Source organism: Rana temporaria, chromosome 5 (genome assembly GCF_905171775.1).
Source record: "Rana temporaria chromosome 5, aRanTem1.1, whole genome shotgun sequence".
NCBI classification, from domain to species: Eukaryota; Metazoa; Chordata; class Amphibia; order Anura; family Ranidae; genus Rana; species Rana temporaria.
This window is the reverse complement of record NC_053493.1, coordinates 147,766,383-147,786,119: the sequence shown is the minus strand read 5'-3', so window position 1 is coordinate 147,786,119 and position 19,737 is coordinate 147,766,383. Positions and strand designations below refer to the sequence as shown.

The window sequence follows — 19,737 nt, the reverse complement described above, 5'->3', positions numbered from 1 at the left end:
ATGAAGAGATATCGTTGTCAGGCAATGGTGTGTCTTTTATTGTTATATGCCAAGATGGGAGTGCCGAAGCCAACACTGGGACTGCATTGTAAGTGGCCGAAATTCGAGTCAATCATTATTTCAAGTCCATTTGTCTCCAGCTCTCGATACTGCGCTATAATTGGCTGCAGCATCTGTCAATCAGCTTCGGTCACTTCCGGTTTTTTATATCGACCGCAAATGTGCTGTAACTGGCTAAAATGCGTGTCAATCAAACGGAACTACTTCCGGTTGTCCCCTATAAACAAACGTGACCACAGTGACCAGGCACACGCCCCCCTGAAGACGTTTATACGAAACGATCGTCGGCGGCGAGCCTGGTCACGTTATTTTATTCATCTCCCATCATCCGACCCTTGTGAGCTGACGAGGCGCTAGGAGGTACCTGCCACTTGCCAATTGAGGCTGCTGTCTCCTCCATCTAAAGGCCCGCAGACCCAGTGCCGGGATGGGCACTTTTTAATGTAAGTGGCCACTTGGCCCAAGTTTTTGTTTAAAATTCTTTTAAAATAAAACCGGTTGCACTATGGAGGCTCTCTGTTTTGTATTTCATTTATGAGGCTGCTGGAAGAAGATTTGCCTGTATCTAATCAGTGAAGGACGCAATACATGTTTGCAGACATTAACAACTGCACAAGCGTTTTTGACTCTCTTTTTAGTTAAAGGGGTCAAATCGCTTTGGTAAGCGCATTTAAATTATACACTTTTGGGTGTCGTTTTGCGAAAGTGGTGGAAAGACTTTGAAGCACTGTCATTCACGAGAAGATTGCATGTTTTACTTTTCTGGACTATTGCAAAGATTCACTTTTTTGTTTGCTAGTGGTCACTATTATCACTCAAATATATGGACAATACTAATTATCATTAAGAAAGCAATTTTTTCTTGATTTCTTGTCTTGGGAGCACATTACTCTTGTTATAGAGACTCTCTTGTGGATTTTTTTATTTTTCACTATTGACCCACGGGTCTTCTAGTATTACTTGCAAAGATTGTATATATTTATATAGATATCACTAAGATTGTAATTGCTATCACCTTATTATATATATATTTTGATATTTTGTTTAATTACAAAATTTGTTCTATTAGCGCCCCCTTTATACTACACCATCAAATCTATCATAACCAAATGGCACAGCAGCAAACCTGCCAAGAGACGGCCGCACACCAAAACTCACGGACCAGGCAAGGAGGGCATTAATCAGAGAGGCAGCACAGAGACCTAAGGCAGGGGTGTCAAACTGGTAGTTTTGCAACAGCTGGAGGGCCGCCAGTTTGACACCCCTGACCTAAGGTAACCCTGGAATAGATGCAGAGTTCCACAGCAGAGACTGGAGTATCTGTACATCAGACATCAATAAGGCGTAGAGTTGGGCTTTATGGCAGAGTGGCCAGAAGAAAGACATTACTTTCAACAAAAAACAAAATAGCACGTTTTGAGTTTGCGAAAAGGCATGTGGGAGACTCTCAAAATGTATATAGGAAGGTGCTCTGGTCTGATGAGACAAAAATTTGAACTTTTTGGCCATCAAAGGAAACAATATGTCTGGCGCAAACCCAACACATCACATCACCCAAAGAACACCCTCCCCACAGTGAAACATGGCGGTGGCAGTATTATGCTGTGGGGATGTTTTTTAGCAGTCGGGACTGGGAAACTGGTCAGAGTTGAGGGAAAGCTGGATGGTTCAAAATACAAGGATATTCTTGAGCAAAGCCTGTACCACTCTGTGTGTGATTTGAGGCTAGGGTGGAGGTTCACCTTCCAGGAGGACAATGACCCCAAACACACCGCTTAAAGCAACACTTAAGTGGTTTAAGGAGAAACATGTAAATGTGTTGGAATGGCCTACCGTGTTTCCCTGAAAATAAGACACCGTCTTGTATTTATTTTTGCTCAGGAAGACACACTAGGTCTTATTTTCAGGGGATGTCCTATTTTTATTAAGCAGCATCTTTACTGGTGGCTTAGAAATCCTGCTACGGCATATTTTATGGGTTTGTCTTATTTTCGGGGAAACGCGGTAGTCAAAGCCCAGATCTCAATCCAATAGAAAATCTGTGGTCAGACTTAAAGATTGCTGTTCACAAGTGCAAACCATCCAACTTGAAGGAGCTGGAGCAGTTTTGCAAGGAGGAATGGGCACAAATCCCAGTTGTATGATGTGGCAAGCTCATAGACTTATCCAAAGAAACTTGGAGCCGTGATAGCCGCAAAAGGTGGCTCTAAAAAGTATTGACTTTTAGAGGGTGAATAGTTGTGCACCTTGACCTTTTCTGTTATTTTGTCCTATTTGTTGTTTTTGCTTCACAGTAAAAAAAAAAAATCTTCAAAGTTGTGGGCATGTTCTGTAAATTTGAAAAAAAAGGGGAAAAAAATTGCGCTAATGTGCCAAAACTTCTTACCTTTAATGTATAAAAGAAAGTACTAACATTGCACTCAGTTTTGCAGTAGGGATGAGCTTCGCGTTCGATACGAACGTATGTTCGACTCGAACATCGATCGTTCGATCGTTCAACGAAACTCGAACAAAACGGGTCGTTCGCGCCAAATTCGAGTGACGCAAAACGTCCCATAATTCACTGCGGCGTTGAGCGCTGATGATTGGCCAAGCATGCTGTATGTCCCGCATGCTTGGCCAATCACAGCGCGCAAAAAACGAAGAGCCATAATTGGCCAAAGCCAGGGTGGCTTTGGCCAATTATGGCTCAGGGGGATTAGTACACGCCCCACACTATAAAAAGCAGCCTGCACGGCGGCCTCGTGTAGTGTGTTCCGGCTTTTGTTAGAGAAGTCAGTTAGAGAGAGAGAGATGGACACAGTGTCTTTTCTACCAGATAGATAGAGCAGTAAGGCTAGTCAGTATAGTTAAATTTACAGTTTGTAGAGAATATATTCACATCCCTAGGAGTTGTCAATATATTTATAAACTGTATAGCTCAGCTAGATCTGCTATTAGTATCTGTCAGGCAGGAGATTGCTCTACATGCAGTGCTCTAACTTGTTGTATTGCTTGCATTAGGGATTGGCTTTAAAATATTAGTCCGTGTTATTCAACGTGTGCTAGTTAATTGCACATACACGCATTACCTGTTACTGCACGCAGTCGCTGTTAATGCAAGTGGGCTATTGAATTGCACAGAAACGCAGAGGAGGAAGAGTAAGAGGAGCTCTCCTTGATCCACGTTACAAGAGTAAGGTAGCAGAAGATGAAACTTCTGCGGGAGGCCTTGCAGAAGGGTCTGTGCAATGCGTTCCCAGAACCGAGGGGATTACCAAAACCTGGCCCTTGACAACGTCTTGCTGAGGCTTCGGTGAGTCAGAGAAGGAGCAGTGGAGAAGGTGGCCGTCTGACCGATGCGTTCAGACAATTTTTTAGTCCACAGCCCCAAGGTCTGAGCGGTTCCAGCAACCATCGCCAGCGTCTGGTTTACATGGTCTGGGAATACCTAGCGGCAAGATCCGACTTGGACACCTTCCCCACCGAAAATCCTCTGGCTTACTGGGTCTTGAGGATGGATCACTGGCCAGAGCTTGCACAGTACGCAATTGAGCTACTGGCTTGCCCTGCATCCACAGTTCTTTCAGAACGCACATTCAGTGCTGCTGGAGGCTTTGTGACCGATCACAGGGTGCGCCTCTCCACCGACTCTGTTGATCAACTGACCTTCACCAAAATGAATCAGGCTTGGATCAACACCAGCTACCAATCGCCTGATGCTGATGTTACTGAATAAGAATTTTTTGTTGAAATGTCAGATCCCTTTGAGACTGCTGATGCTGAGTGACTGTCCTGTTATGCTGCTGATGGAATATCCTTCTCCTCACTTTTCTTGCTGATAGGTAGTAAGAAATGTTGTTTTTCTGGGCTCCGCCACCAGTGCCTAAGGCCTAATTTTTCTGCCCCTGTTTAACAGGGGCGCATAACAACAATTTTTGATGCAATACTTTGCACGTGGCTCCTTGTTGTGCTCCAATTACAGTTATTGGGAAGGGTTGCAGTGTTGTGTTGTGCATAAGGCCTAATTTTTCTGCCCCTGTGTAACAGGGGCATCTGATAACAATTTTTGATGCAATACTTTGCACTTGGCTCCTTGTTGCGCTCCAATTACAGATATTGGGAGGGGTTGCAGTGTTGTGTTGTGCCTACGGACACATTTTTCTGCCCCTGTTTAACAGGGGCGCCTAATAACAATTTTTGATGCAATACTTTGCACGTGGCTCTTTGTTGCGCTCCAATTACAGTATGTTTGAGGGGTGCCCTTTTTTCTACAATTTTGCTTTCACAAAAAAATAATGGCTCCCCCACCACCCCTAAAATAATCGAGATATTGTTGCCACACAGCACGTGCACAAGCAGTATTAAATTGTTCTTCTAATAATTTCATGTTGTGCAGGGACATTTCTAAACTTGTGCCACTACTATAGACACACAGCAGGTGTGATATTTAAAGGAATTTTTCATTTTTTTTTTTCACTTTAAGCATCATTAAAATCGCTGCTCCGGAAAAAACGTCCGTTTTTAAAACTTTATTTTCCATTGATACATGTTCCCTGGGGCAAGACCCGGGTTCTGAACAACGTTTTCCAACATTAGATTGAATATTGGTCTTTAAAATGAGCGTTTTTGAATTCGAACGTTCGAGTCCCATAGACTTCAATGGGGTTCTAAATGTTCGCGCGAACCCGCGGTCTGTTCAAACGTTCTGGTGCGAACCGAACCCGGGTATGTTCGGCTCATCCCCATTTTGCAGTGACAGATATGCCTTGAGTCTGCTGTGCCGGCCGGACACAAGCAGACAGACCCGTCCGTCTGGGGAAGTTTTTACACTATCGGAGGCATCTTTTGTCTTTTTCCATACCCTTATGTTATTTGGTATACACCATCATGGAATGAGGAGATGATCAATAGCAAGGCACCTGGAGTAATCAAAGCCCAGCAGCTCTATTATCTACATGCTTCCTGGGGTCCCTCATAATAAGGGGCCATCGGGGTCTGGTAAGCAGATCTGTGTGCTTTATTGGTGGAGGATTTCATTGGATTGGTTGCCACTTTCATCTGTGGTACAATCTGATATCGTTTTAAGGACTTTCACACTGGTGGTGGAACACCTCTCTTGTGGCCAGTGATAAGAATATATTCACCTATGCACTTAATTTATAGACTTTTTTTAATGGAAATTAATGTTTTCCCCTCAAATCTATTCACAATCAGCATAAGAGGATTGCCGTTTCTTTGAATTATACTTCAGTATATGTACACATGTTCTTATTTATTTTCAGAAGTTTTTAGCGGGACACTCTTTCTTATGTTCTGTAAATTAAATGAAGCAAATCCTCAAACAATCCATGTTCATACCAGGTTGGCAACAAAACACAAAAAATGCCAAGGGGGTGAATACTTTTGCAAGGCACTAGTTGTGGTGCAGCATTTACAGGGTAAACACCCTGTAAGGTGGCAATTTATATCAGTAAGTCAGACCTAAAGTGCAGTTAATTGTCAGTGTAATTGGTTTCCTTTTTCTTGTTAGGAAAAACCTTGTGGAAATGCTCTAAAGAGCGCTACAGATCATCCAGTTTTAAGATGCGGAAACATGCTACAAGAAGCTGTAAAAGGTACTAAAACTGTGTGCCCTCTGGTTAGTGGGTAATTAGGAGTAACATCTTTTACCGAATCTGTAATCTGCCCTATACCATTCCTGCTAATCTCTTGTAATCTGTTTATTAATATGAATGTTAACTGTTCTTATATTGCAGCAAAATCCCTTTCCACCTTACTGACCCGTATAGAAGCCATATCAAAGCAAAAGGGGTATGTGTATATACATGTTGAAAGCTAAAACCGTTTCACTTGTGTTTTTTTTTTTTTTTTTTTTTTAATAGAAACGTACTTAATCGCTTAAGGACCGCCGCACAACCCGCGGACCCGATCGCCGCCGGTGTCCCGTGATCGGGTCACAAAGCTGAATAACGGGGAGAGGTTAAGTGTAAGCAAACCTCTCCCTGTGCTTCCTAGTGAGACTGTCACTGATGGTCTGTTCCCTGTCATAGGGAACGACGATCAGTGACTTCACGCCAAGCCACGCCTCCACACAGTAAGTGTTTAATCTTTTTAAATCATAATGACAACCGAAACTACCGAAATTACCCTTATCAAAAGTTTACATAACCCCAGTTCTTAATACCATGTATTGCCCCCTTTAACATCAATGACAGCTTGAAGTGTTTTTTTGTGGATGAGGCTCTTTATCTTCTCAGATGGTAAAGCATCCAGTTCCTGTAAATTCTTGGGCTGTCTTGCATGAACTGCATGTTTGAGATCTCCCCAGAGTAGCTCAATGATATTGAGGTCAGGAGACTGAGATGGCCACTCCAGAACCTTTACTTTATTCTGCTGTAGCCAATGACAGGTCGACTTGGCCATGTGCATTGGATCATTGTCATGTTGGAATGTCCAAATATGTCCCATGCGCAGCTTCCTGGCTGATGAATGCAAATGTTCCTCCAGTATTTTTTGATAACTTACTGCATTCATCTTGCCATCAATTTTGACCAAATTTCCTGTGCCTTTTGTAGCTCACACATCCCCCCCCCCCCAAAACATCAGCTATCCACCTCCATGTTTTACAGTAGGAATGGTGTACCTTTCATCATAGGCCTTGTTGACTTTTCTCCAAATTGTGTTTATGGTTGTGGCCAAAAAGCTAAATTTTGGTCTCCTCACTCCAAATGACTTTGTGCCAGAAGGTTTGAGGTTTGTCTCTGTGCTGTTTGTCATATTGTAAGTGGGATACTTTTTGGTATTTTGCGTAGTAATGGCTTTCTTCTGGCGACTCGACCATGCAGCCCATCCTTCTTCAAGTGTCTACTTATTGTGCATCTTGAAACATCCACACCACGTGTTTTCAGAGAGTCCTGTGGACAGCCTTCCCAGAAGAGTTCAAGCTGTTATAGTATTTAAAGTCAAAAAGTGAACTCATATTTTTTTTTTTTTAGATGCGCGCGCACACACACACACAGAGTGATATATTTTAAGCATTTCTTTCTTATTATGATTATGGTTATATGTTTTGATTATGGTTACAGCTTGTGAAAACCCAAAATTCAGTATCTTAGAATATTGCCTAAGGCCAATAATGTTTTTTATTTTTTAACCACTTCAGCCCTGCAAGAATTTACCCCCTTCCTGACCAGCCATTCTTTGCGATACGGCACTTATACTGACAAGTGGTTGTGTGACGCTGCATCCAAACAAATTGTCTTTTATTTCCCACAAGTAGTTTTTTCTTGGTGGTAATTGATCACCTCGTGCATGGATTTTTTTTTTTTTTTGCACTATAAACGAAAAAAAGAGCGACAATTAAAAAAAAAAACACTTAAGTTTTTGCTATAATAAATATCCCAATCCCCCCGCCCCCCTCGGTTTTAGGCCGATTATGTATTCTTCTACATATTTTTGACAATTACATTAAGTTTCTGCAAAGAGTCAATATTTGCAGTTTTGACCCTTCTTTTACAAGACCTCTACATTTCGCCCTGGCATGCTGTCTGTGACAGAAGCCGCTTTGGGCGGGGGGTATGGAACCCAGAATCCCTTGGAGAGGTTGGAAAACACTTGTCTTGGCTTTCCATGCACCTCCTAGGGGCACAGGTTGACTGAGAAAATGATGGACAGCTATTTATTTGACACTGAGAAGGTGGTATGGATTACTTAAAATGGAACAGTAATATTTATCAACAATATCCCTCAAGAAATCATACATTAATTCCACTGTATCAGAAAGATGGAACATTGTAAGAGTTTTGTAGACTGTTGCCATGCCACCTGCAATCCTTGATTATATTATTATTGTATCGCTTAGATATGGATTTCATGGTCTTCAATGTAGGAGCCAGCCCGTCTGCTACTAGGAGCTTTTGCTATTGTAGTCATTTAACTAGTCTAGGTGACTCCGAGGTCTGACCTTTCACGTCAGACTTGCCATCTCTTAGTTTAGAAGACACAATACACATTATCAGAAGTATGTTCTGTGTTTATACTTCTGATAATGTGTATTGTGTCTTCTAAACTAGAAGACAACAAGTCTGACCTAAAAGGTCAGACCTCTGAGTCACCTAGGCTAGTTAAATGACTAGTTAATTGGCTCATGTTTGTTTCTGGTTACAGTTTGTATTGTTGGGGTAATATGATCGGGGGGGACCTCAAGTGTATAAAGGCCTGTATTCTTGCTCATACAGTTCTTATTCTGGTTTACTCAAACTATTGAGTAATAGAGCTTAGGAAGCGATATACTGACGTAAGCACTCAAGCGGAGTGTGGGACGTTCCGTTACACTGTCGATCAACTTCTGGGCCACATCCTAACTGATGGCAGCCTATTTGTGCATAATTAATGCATAATTAATGCTTGGAATTTGTCCAAATTTGTGTTTTTTTTTGTTCACCTGCCTCTTGTGGATTGACCAAGTTCTCAATGGGATTAAGGTCTGGGGGGGTTTCCTGGCCATGGACCCAAAATTTTGATGTTTTGTTCCCCAAGCCAGTTATGTTTTTTGCCTTATGGCAAGGTGCTCCATCATGCTAGAAAAGGCATTGTTAGTCACCAGACTGGTCTTGGATGGTTGGGAGAAGTTGCTCTAGGAGGATGTTTTTTGGACCATTATTTATGTGTTCTTAGGCAAAATTGTGAGCAAGCCCACGGTCTAGGCACTTGCTGGACTTTCTTGGGTGGAATGAAGACTTCTTGACAACAATTGAATCTCTCTCCTTGAAGTTCTTGATTTGACAAATGGTTGATTTAGGTGTAATCTTAGTAGAAGCAAAATCCTTGCCTGTAGATTCTTTTTTGTGCAAAGCAATGATGACTGCACGTGTTTCCTTGCAGGTAACCATGGTTAACAGAGGAAGAACAATGATTTCAAGCATCGCCGCTATAATATTGGTGGCATTCTCAAAACTTTTGACCATGGCTGTACAGTAACCTAGTAAGCATACCTTGCTCAATGGATCTTAAGCCTCAGTTCACAATATGTGCAACTTGTCATGTGACTTGACAGATCAAAGTTGCATCCTATTTGCCGTTATGAAACTATTCAAATCGGGGCAATGTGAATTGCAGCGACTTTGAAAAGGGTTCCTGCGCTATCTTTGTGCTATTTAGTGTGTGACATGCATTGACATCTGTGTGTGAAGTTGCACAGATGTCAGCAAGCCACACATGAAAATCGTGCTGAAGTAGTGGGACTTCAAAACCTCCCCCAGTGTAAACAGGGACTAAATCTGAAACTGGTCTGGCACTTACAGTTAAACTAGTTTGCAACTTCTCCACAATGAGGGTGCTTGACAAGAAGCAAATTTACCCTGCCGATAATTTGAGTTTTGCTCCTAAATAACTCAATTGGGGCAAAAGGTTTATTTTACAAATGGGAAAAATCTGTAAAATAAGCCAATAGTGCTTCTGTTGAATGGAAGTTGGTGTGGTAGCTAAAAGTCTGATGATGACCATGCACTGGATAGGCTGGAATGTGTTGTAAAGCTGGGTTGTGTGTGTTTTGTGTTGTTTTTTTTTTTTTTTTATAGATCTAATTTTTTTTATAGATCTAATTTTAACACGCATACTTTAAGCACAATTCTTCTTCTATAGTACAGTATATTTATTAAGTATGTGAAACTAAAATTCTGTATAGGCTATTTAAAACTCTGATAATATATCAATCCACTTGACCATGTTACATTTATCTCACGTTGCTTGTGTTCTGTCTCGAGGACATTCAGCTAAACCTTCTTGTCCCAATAACTTCAGATACCATATTTCTTTGATCCCAGTTTTATTAGAACAAGCTAGTTGAAACTACAAAATAACAGAAATAGACCTCAATCAGTATAATGTTTCATACAATACAGCGTACATAGCAGGAACAACAATACACAATACAAGATGTGATAGTAAAAACTTACTTTTTGTTCTCTAAGGGGTGATGGCGATAGATTGAGACAGACATGTTCTGCTCCCTGCAGTGTCTTCTGAGAGCATGGTGGCTGTTTTTTACTTCCTGTGAAGATTCTACCCAGAATACCTTGCTTACTAAGTACTGTACTTCCTTGGCTACACGCATAATGCATGAAATTATAAACAGAACTGAAGCAATGCCAAAAATGAACACTAGATGGAGCCTGCATGCCAAATGATTGACTTATGTAAATTACAAAGCTTAAAGGATCACTAAAGGAAAATATTTATTTAGCTAAATAGCTTCCTTTACCTTACTGCAGTCCTGGTTTCATGTCCTCATTGTTCGTTTTTGCTTTGAAGTTGCTGTAATCTGTTCTGATCTCCACACTTCCTGCTTGTCTGGCTCCTTATGAAAAATCTCATGGCAGCTTTTCACTGTGGTCCAAGCTGTGTGTCTAAAACTCCTCAGAACCAATCAGATTCATTTTAGAAACAAAACACTGCCCTGGATTTGTTTGTTTTTGTTCTGTGTCTCTCTCTATATCACAGAAACATGAAACCAGTTTAAAATCGAAAGTGAAACTAGAGGCACATTATATGTTTGATTTTTATCTATTTTTAATAATTTTTAAAAGGAATCGGTTAACTTTTATGACTCTATACCCTGTAAACAGTCATTTCAGCAAAACATTTTTTTTCCTTTTAGTGACCCTTTAAATGTTGTTTCAACAACTCAGATACAGGTGATCAGAATATGAGTCTGGTGAACAGAACGGCTTGTATGGCATGGTTTTTCTCGGTAATCTCCTTCTGAAAGTATATGAATTGATTCATTCATTCTGTGCCTACTACAAAATATAGGTTGGAGTCTCACCTTGGTCCTACTGGAAGAATTTGCTATATCACATCAGAGATGTTCTATATAGAAGTTCAAGTGAAGAGAAATGGACATGTGGGATATGTCAAGCTGGCTCACCATGGTGAATCTCCTACTGTAAGTTAGCATGGATTTTAATCTGTAAAAACTCTTGTTGCCCTTTCCATTACAGTTTGTCAAAGAATTGTATATATGAATGAACTCAGATATGCTAACTGTTTGTTTAGGTGGAACTTTATATTGCTTCTCCCATTGATCCTTCCATCTGGGCTCATACATATTTTTAACGAGAGAAGTGTGGTCATGTAAGAATGCCCTTTCTCCAGTCGTTTTTTGGAATGCCCAGATATTGTGGAAGAAAGGAGCGCCTGGTGTCCAGAGAAATGCAACTTATAAAGTATTGTTCATAGACGTTTTATTAAAAAGTAGCAACATGTACATCAATCCAATGCATTTCCGGGAAATCGACCACCCCCTTCTTCAGGGCTGTTGCGTACTAATGATAACAGTGGATGGTTATGTTGGATCAAGATTTCAAAAGCCAGGATGGCAGGATGCCAGCTTTGGTTGCATAGGCAGCAATTGCGGAAGAATGTTTAGGGTCAGGTAGAATACAATTTTTTTTTCTCATTTTGTGTATATGTGTCTTTCTCTCTATCATCTTGCTAATCAAAGGCACAGAAACACCAATTTAGGGGATTCTAATACTATATTTGTATGTATTTCTTTATTCTATTCTGTACCCACATACGACTTGTCTCCATGAAATGTGTGTAGAGCTTCTGGATGAGAAACAAAATTTAGAACTTCACTGAAGTGGTGCAAGCCGCCCTGGTCATGCCTTGGATTATAAAAATACAGGGCTCCCATTGCCCATCTAACCTGGTGCTGTTGTAAAAATGCTACAGGTTTGCTTGTCTCTAAGAATGATGAATACAATTGCAGTTACAAAGAGCACTCGGTAACTCTGAAATGTATTTATTTAAAAATTTTAGTCGAAGTGGTCAACGGTTCAAACCTCTTTCAGGTTCCTATTGCTGTCTTTTCCGTGATGGGTATATTTCAATTTTGAAAAAAATTAATAAAATGGTAGGTTGGGCAGATTTCCTTACTTTCTATTTTGAGACTAGGCCAGGAAGTGATTGTCGGTGCCCCTACTGGGGACATTTCCAATTAAAACCTGACAGAGGTTCTAACCTCCCACTCAAAGGAAAAAAAAAGAATAAGCTCTGACTGGATTTCTACATTTTCCTGAATCCTACTTCAAATATTTTCTCTTTATTTCAGGTCTGCGAAGAACTTCTGTTGCTGCTCCGGTAACCATACAATGCATTATGTATTTTTCTGATCGTGCACAATAATTTATATTTGTATAATCTAGCCTTCCGTCCTATACACTATGGGCTAGATTCAGAAAGACTTTACGTTGGCGTATCTATTGATACGCCGCGTAAGTTGAAAGATGCGGCGTCGTATCTATGTACGCTATTCAGGGAATTAGATACGCCTGAAATCATGCTTCATCCGACCAACGCAAGTCTTCGTACGCCATCGTATCTAGGGTGCATATTTACGCTAGGGGCGCTTCCGTAGATTTACGCATAGAATATGTAAATGAGCTAGATACGCCGATTCACGAACGTGCTTGCGCCCGCTATGCCGTTTACGTAAGGCTTACAGTTATCCCTGCTATATGAGACACAGCCAATGTTAAGGTATGGACGTCGGAACAGCCGTCAAATTTTACGTCGTTTACGTGAATGGGGCTGTGCGTAGGTTACGTTCACGTTGAAAGCATTGAGCCGACGTTTCTTGGGGAGTAATTGCGACGTGATTCTGAGCATGCGCCGTACGAATGGCCATACATTTACATGGGGTCAGGGCTAATTTACATGGAGCACGCCCCCCTACCTGCCTATTTTGAATTAGGCGGGCTTACGCCGGCCTATTTACATTACGTCGGCGCAACGTACGGCACCAGATCTTTGTGAATACTGGTCTGGGCTCCCTGTTTTACGTCGGCGTAGTGCATATGAGATGCGCTACGCCGGCCAAAAGAAGCGTTGAGCTACCTGAATCTAGCCCTTTGGATTTAACCTGATTTAAAGATTTGTATTTACTGCCTCAAAAGATAACTGGTTCTTGTGTATTTTTAGAGATTGTGATGCTAGATTTCTATTTACGTCAAGTGGAACTTTAGTCAGAAAATTAACTCCTGCTAGATCACTTCAGGCTGGTCCCTTTTGCAGGTATTATACATGCTATACCTATACAAAATCCAGTAATACACTGTCTAAAGCTGCACATGCTCATTTGCTCCTATATTATTATATTTTTGGGCACTAACAATTTTGTAGAGGCTGATCTGCTGAGGGCCTAAAGATTTACTGCTATTTAGGTTGCTCTGGGCTTCAGCAAAATGGCAGCCTCCAGCAAGAAAAAACAAACCATGCTGGAGTCAATTTACAGCACTGGTTTTGTGAGCAGAATTGTGGAATGCATGTTCCTCGTTTTTAAAGAACGTTACTTTTTATCAAGTTGTTTTGGGTAAAGTTCCACTTTCAGCATAAGCATCCTAAACGCTCTGATTATATAACTTATTTGCATATATTGAAAAAAATATGTATTTACTTTTTTAGATCAAAAGATTTTGAAGGCTTTGGGAGAAGTTTGGAAGGGCTTTTACATCTGTACAATATTCCTGGTAACAGGTTAGATGCCCCCCCCCCCCCCCCCTAAATTTTAGAGATATGAATTTAACACTCTGCTACCAAGCTAAGATTAGTGGCACTGGTGTTTGGGATAGACAAGCCTTTTCTTTGCAGGGAGCATTTTAAACAAAAGACTGCTTTATAGAGTAAGTTATTTTCATGAAAAGGTGAACCAAATGTCCTGGCTACCCCTCTAGTGCCAGTGTAGCAACCCATACAAGCAAAACGGTGCAGTGCTGCAGGTGGATGACAGACCCTCGGAAGCGATAGAGTGGTAGCGGTGCCGGCCCAGCTCAGGTAGGCAAACACAGGGGTGACAGGGGGTTTCCCCCAGGGATCTGGGCTAAGGGGCCTTGGGAATCTGGTGATGGCTGGTAGGGGAGCACAAGGGTGTCAGTGCTCCCAGTTAAGCTTGGGTGTCTGACAGATTTGTGTTGTTTTTCTTCTCTCCTTCTCCTTTTTCAGGCTCAGCCCAAAAAAAACAGAGGTCGGGGGGGGGGGGGGGGGGGGGAAGGGGTGCTCGTCTTGCATGGACAAGTTTAAGGATGGCTGGAACAAGCCCTGTATAGACAAATTACCATATGTAGCGCTACCCCTTGAGGAGCCGCTGATTGTTTTGGGATCTACTCTCTTTACTTGGATAACCCCTATTTAACTGGCTCGAACCCTCCCTTGACACATCAGAAGTCTGGTGAGTGTACTGTGACCTCTGCTTGGCTGGGGTCACAATAGCAGGGCATGCAACATGCAATGACAATGTAACAACAATATTACCTGCTTTTAGGGATGGTCCCTCCAGACGAGAATAATACACTTCACACAATCAATACATTTAAACCAAAGAGAATGAGTTTACTTTACGTAGATTAGGAAGAGCAAACATAGGTTTAAACCACAAGCAAACAACAGTTATGAAATGACACAATGTGATTCTGCAAGAGCCCTTGCGGGAATCAGTAAGTGGTAATAACGACAAGATCTAAGCTAAAGAATGGTACCATTCAGCTAAGTTAATGTAGGCAGTCTATGCCTCGAGAGCTCCCTCTAGCGGGCGATTCTGCAGAACAGCTGAAGAACGTCTCGAGACTAAAGTCCATGTTGCGGCCAGTTGGTGCACATTAGATTTATAATCCGCAAGTGGCAAACGATAAAGAACGTTAACTAGACAAAGTATCTTGAACAACGTCGTGGGTGAACTGATCGCTCGTCCATGTCAGTCACTTCTGCATAAACAACTATGAAATAGAGAGGGCCTCTAAGTTTCAGCTAGAGGCCAACACATGTCTCCGGCTTGCAGGGCGGCACTAAGTTAATTGTCAGAAAGGAAGGCTTTGGGGTTGAGCATGTGCTCTCTCACCCGACAGGCCTGATCCGCCTGAATTCTTCTCAAAAGGATGCGTTGGTAGATCACTACTCCACAGCAAAAGGGTCTCCGGCATCAGGTTCCCCACAGTTTCAGACGTCAGCTGGGTGGCCTCTCCGCTCTCCTGGAACACGAGCTGGGTATGGTGGTCTTGCTTCCTTCTGGATGGCTGGTCTCTCGGGAGGGGGGGGGAGTTAGGCCTAGCAGTACGGCGGTGCTGTCATCCACAGAGGAGAAGAAGCAGGTCCCGAGAGAGAGAAATCGGCCCCTCCCTTTCCTTAAGTAGCCTACCCCATAAGTCTGTGCGGAGGTGTCACATGTTCCAATAATGCAGGGCATTGTGGGAAGTGTAGTCTGTTTCTCCTAAGAGTTAATAGAGTCCATATCTCACGCTACTTACAGTCCCACAATGCATAACTCCTTAAAGGTATCTTACATATTTACAAGCGTGGATAAAGTTCCAGCGGGGATTCAGGCCTGTCGTTAGACTCTGACAGGATGACCCCACTACACATATAAATAAGGACTTAATTTCCGGTGTGAAGAAAGTGATGAAGGAAATTAAGTCTATGCTGTTGAACCTTGAGACCCCTAAACAGCCATCAGAAATACCCCTTGTTTCAGCCCCAGAGGAGGGCGACTAAACTGGGGAGGAAGATCTGGATTCCCTGGAGAAGCTGAGTGAAGCAGCCTTGTCCAAAGAGATTCCCAGAAGAAGGGATAAGATCACCTAGGTACAGGGTCACTCAAGGAGGTGGATGATGTGCTGGGTGTGATTTATGAAACACAGGATATTAAACTTCTTTTTTTTTTTTGTCACTCCATGATCAGATGTATCAGACACTGAAAGAGGATCAAGGCAGGGTATTCCCGATACACAGCACATTATCATACTGTTAGATTTTAAATTCATTAATATTTTTATGTAATAGATGTATCTGAATCAAGGACATGGTAGCTTTGAGGGCAAACAAGGTTAGTTATGACGACAGAACAGCCACATCTATTCTTGAAAGTCCTACGTCAAGAAAGAGGTTGGAGATGTTACTCATCGCAACCTTCTTTTGGAAACGAGCCAATTGTGCTTAGTTAGCTGTTAAACTTGTATAAGTATACAGGTGCTGAGCATAGTAAGTTAGGAAGCCTCAGGGTCACCCGACCCGACGGGGGTCTCGGGGTCATCGGACTCTGCAGATGAGATGGGGGTTTGGAACCCAACCTGCTAGGAGGGACTGACTCTAGCCAGCAGAAAAGATGTAACATCTAATTCCTGTTTCTGAATTGCCACCCTGCCATGATGTCTGTAACAACGTAACAACGTAAGCATTAAACTGTCTTGCTGTCATATCGTTGGAAGAATAAAACATTGTATAATGAAGGAATTTATGTCTGAATATTTTGGAAGCAACGCCTGGAGAGGAAGAGGTTTTGACACATTGCATGACACGTGTTAGAGGCATATGTCCATTATGTCTTCTGTATCTCTCACACCCCTTCCCCCTGCCCCCGGCATTTAACACAGACTCTATCAAAAAGGAGTGGGAGGAGCCTGAGAGCTGTTAACCCAAAAGCTTAAAAGGGAGGTTCCCTTTTAGCGAGGACCCCTCCTGTGTGTGGAAATTTAGATTCAAAATTAGACGCAGTCGATAGACCTCGTGTTTGAGAAAATGGGGGTCCTTAAGGAACCCATGGACAAAAGAATGGAGGTCTTATTGAAATGATCATGAGAAGTAGTTATGGCTAAATTAAAGCCAGCAATAGCCACAGCAGTGATGGCCTGCAATTTTGGAGATCTGGTTAGACCAACTGTAGACCCATCGAGGAAATCCTGGATTCCCTACCTATGCTGCAAAAGGCTGCGGGCTAAATGGCTGATTCCTCGGCGGAATCTGTCAAGCTCTCAGTTAAAGTTGCAGCCCTGGTAAATTCTTCTCACCGGGCTCTATGGTTAAAATCCTGGTCCGGGGATCCGGCCTCAAAACGTAAGACTCTGCGGCATCCCGTTCGAGGGAGTCCTTTTGTTTGGGCAGGACATAAAGAAGGTCTTAGACAGAACCACGGATAATGAGAACGCTTTTCAGACTAAAAGAAAAAAGGCAGATGGGTCTTTTGCCCCCAAAGGTCCCAGGGGCAGGCCCCTGAAGTAGAAGTCACTAAAACAGTGGGGAGGGGAAAACACAAAGGTGGCATCTTTATTTTTTATTTACCTCTCCTAAGAAACCCCCGAAATCCCAATGACTTGGCCCGGGTGGGAGGGAGATTGGGGCAGTTCCTCCCACAGTAGGAAAAGATTACCCCAAATGGGTTCATACTGAGAAAAATCAGGGAGGGCTATCGGATTCAGTTTAAGGGCAGTCGGCTCGCATGGACGTGCGTAACCTCCACTTCCCAAGGATCCTCAGAAGGCGAAGCCCTCTGTCTCAAATTGGCGACCTGGTAGATCAGCGGGTCCTCATTCTGGTGCCGCAGCAAGAAATAAACCAGGTTTTCTATTCGCATTCCTTTTCTGAAAGACCTGGGGTGGTTGATAAACAGGGAAAAATTGGCTAGCGGCTGTCTCGTATATCAAGAGGAGGGAGACGATGTTCGTCCTTGATTCGGCTGATGAGCACCATTTTTGCACAGACCGACATGAACCGGAGTTCAATCTCTGCAGTCCACCTCAAGGGAGTGGAAAATTGGCTGGTGCCACCAGGTGCACGAATCAGAATGGTCACTGAATGGGGACATCTTCTAGCTAGTGACAGAAGTGGGGCCTTCCAGAGGTGGATTTGTTCGCCAATAAGTCAAATTCCAAGGTTCCAATGTACTTTTCATTGGAAAGAGACGAGGGGGCCTAGGGGATAGACGCCCTTGCTCAGAGGTGGGCATTTTGCCTGTGCTATGCCTTTCCCCTGTTCAACCATTGGCCACAAAGGCCTTGATTTTCAATGCTGTTGCACCTGGCGGCAGAGCTTCCCTTCATGCTGCCAATGAGAGATCTGCTGTCGCAGGACCCAGTCCTGTTGCCAAAAATAGATCCTGAAACTTTCGGCTTGGTGTCTGTGGAAAGCCTCCTGAAGTCTAGGGCTTAATGTACATGGGACATTTTTACAACCTCTCCTGAACGATTTACCATGACAGATGGTAACCCACGTTTTAAAACATCTGTTTTGCAGCGTTTTAAAAGCGTTTCTAAAAAATATATAATTTTTTTTTTAAATAGCCAAAAATGAAAAACGCCTGTAAATGAAACGCGGCTAAACGTGAGTTATCGCGTTTAGAAGCGTTTGGCGCTTGAACTGCCTCTAAATTCAGCATATGAACTAATATTTCTTTTGCTTTCTAAACTCAACTGCCTAGAAAGGACTATAAACAACCCTATGTACATGTACTGATAAGATAACATAGAGGAGAGTTCAGGAGCAGTTGGAAAAAAATGCCCAACTGCTCCTAAATGTCCATTTATGTGTACATGAGGCCTAAGGAGCTCTCGGACAGGGTCGTGAGTATGATCCAGCAGGAAGAAGGGGACTCAGGCGATATAGGGAAAATCTTGGAAAATCTTTTTATTTTTTTTCATGGTTGGACACCAGGAAGGTGATTTCATTTTATGTTGGCTGTAAGCAACATACACATACACATACACATACAGGTAAGATATAAAAATGCTTAACTTTTTAAGAGAGCAAATTTTCCAAGGATGAAGGGTGCTCTCCAGGACTTCGACTGGGAGGAAATATTCGCATCAATGGACACAGAACAGAAATGGGAATTCTTCAAAGTGACTGTATGTAAACTCACTGCAATGTGTATTCCCAATACGTTTAAAAGGCTAAAAATAAAACCTATGTAGCTCAAAGCCAAAGGTAAAATAGCTATAAATAATTGAAAAACAAAAATTGGAAAAAAATGTATAAAAATGAAGGAACACTATTATCGTTTAAATATAATTCTTTAATAAACACCATTGAAACCAAATATTGCAAAGAATATATAAAAAGGAAAGAGAATGCAAAAATGTAAATGAATGACATATTGCAAAAGACAGTAGGACAAACACCAAAAAATGATTCAAATCTATTAATGGTAAAAAGGTCAGGTCTAGGCATGTAGGCCCTTTACAAAAAAAAAATCTAAAGTGGGTGACTGGGGAGAAAGATTTTTTTTTTTTTTATGAAATGCTCATTTCAGCTCTGTGTATACAAAGGAGCATGGGGGAGCTCATGCCCATAATGGGATTGGTAGTGACACAGCCCCAAATGATCCACAATGGCTCAAGAGATATGGTCCAGAAATATTTTGACAGAATAAAGGTGGATAAAGCACCTGGACCAGATGGCATCCACCCACAGATCTTAAAAGAAATGAACTCTGTCATTTCAAGGCCATTGTTTCTAAAATTTAGGGACTAGTTAATGACTGGAATGGTACCACTGGATTGGCGCAGGGCAAATGTAGTGCCCATATTTGAAAAGCGATTAAAGTCTTTATCAAGTAACTATAGACTGGTTAGTTTAGCTTTCTATAGTCGGGAAGATACTGGAGCGTTTTATAAAAGACCACATGGACGAGTTCTTGCTGGGGGAAAAAAATATATATTTTAAGCAAAAGACCGCATGGATTCATGAAAGACAAAGTTGTCAAACCTAGAGCACAGCAAAGAATCGTGGGGGTGTAGTTCTGAATGCTGAATTTTTTTAATTCCAGCAGGACTGGCTTGAACTATCTCTTCTAGAATGCTGTGGAGAGAAGAACTGACTGCTGGGAGAGGATATAAAAGGGCTGGTTTAAGCCTACATCGTTCTCATGGG

The 19,737-nt window shown here is 42.1% G+C and overlaps 1 protein-coding gene across 1 annotated transcript in view; it reads left to right on the top strand.

Moving 5' to 3' along the window:
* LOC120940405 (mediator of RNA polymerase II transcription subunit 1-like) overlaps positions 1-19,737 on the top strand; it is a 109,598-nt gene that overhangs the window by 33,888 nt on the left and 55,973 nt on the right. Inside the window, exons 3-7 of the mRNA XM_040353237.1 lie at positions 5,573-5,657; positions 5,799-5,853; positions 10,855-10,987; positions 12,158-12,186; positions 13,510-13,581. Of these exons, the coding sequence (XP_040209171.1) occupies positions 5,573-5,657; positions 5,799-5,853; positions 10,855-10,987; positions 12,158-12,186; positions 13,510-13,581 (374 nt within the window). The remainder of the gene's footprint in view (positions 1-5,572; positions 5,658-5,798; positions 5,854-10,854; positions 10,988-12,157; positions 12,187-13,509; positions 13,582-19,737) is intronic.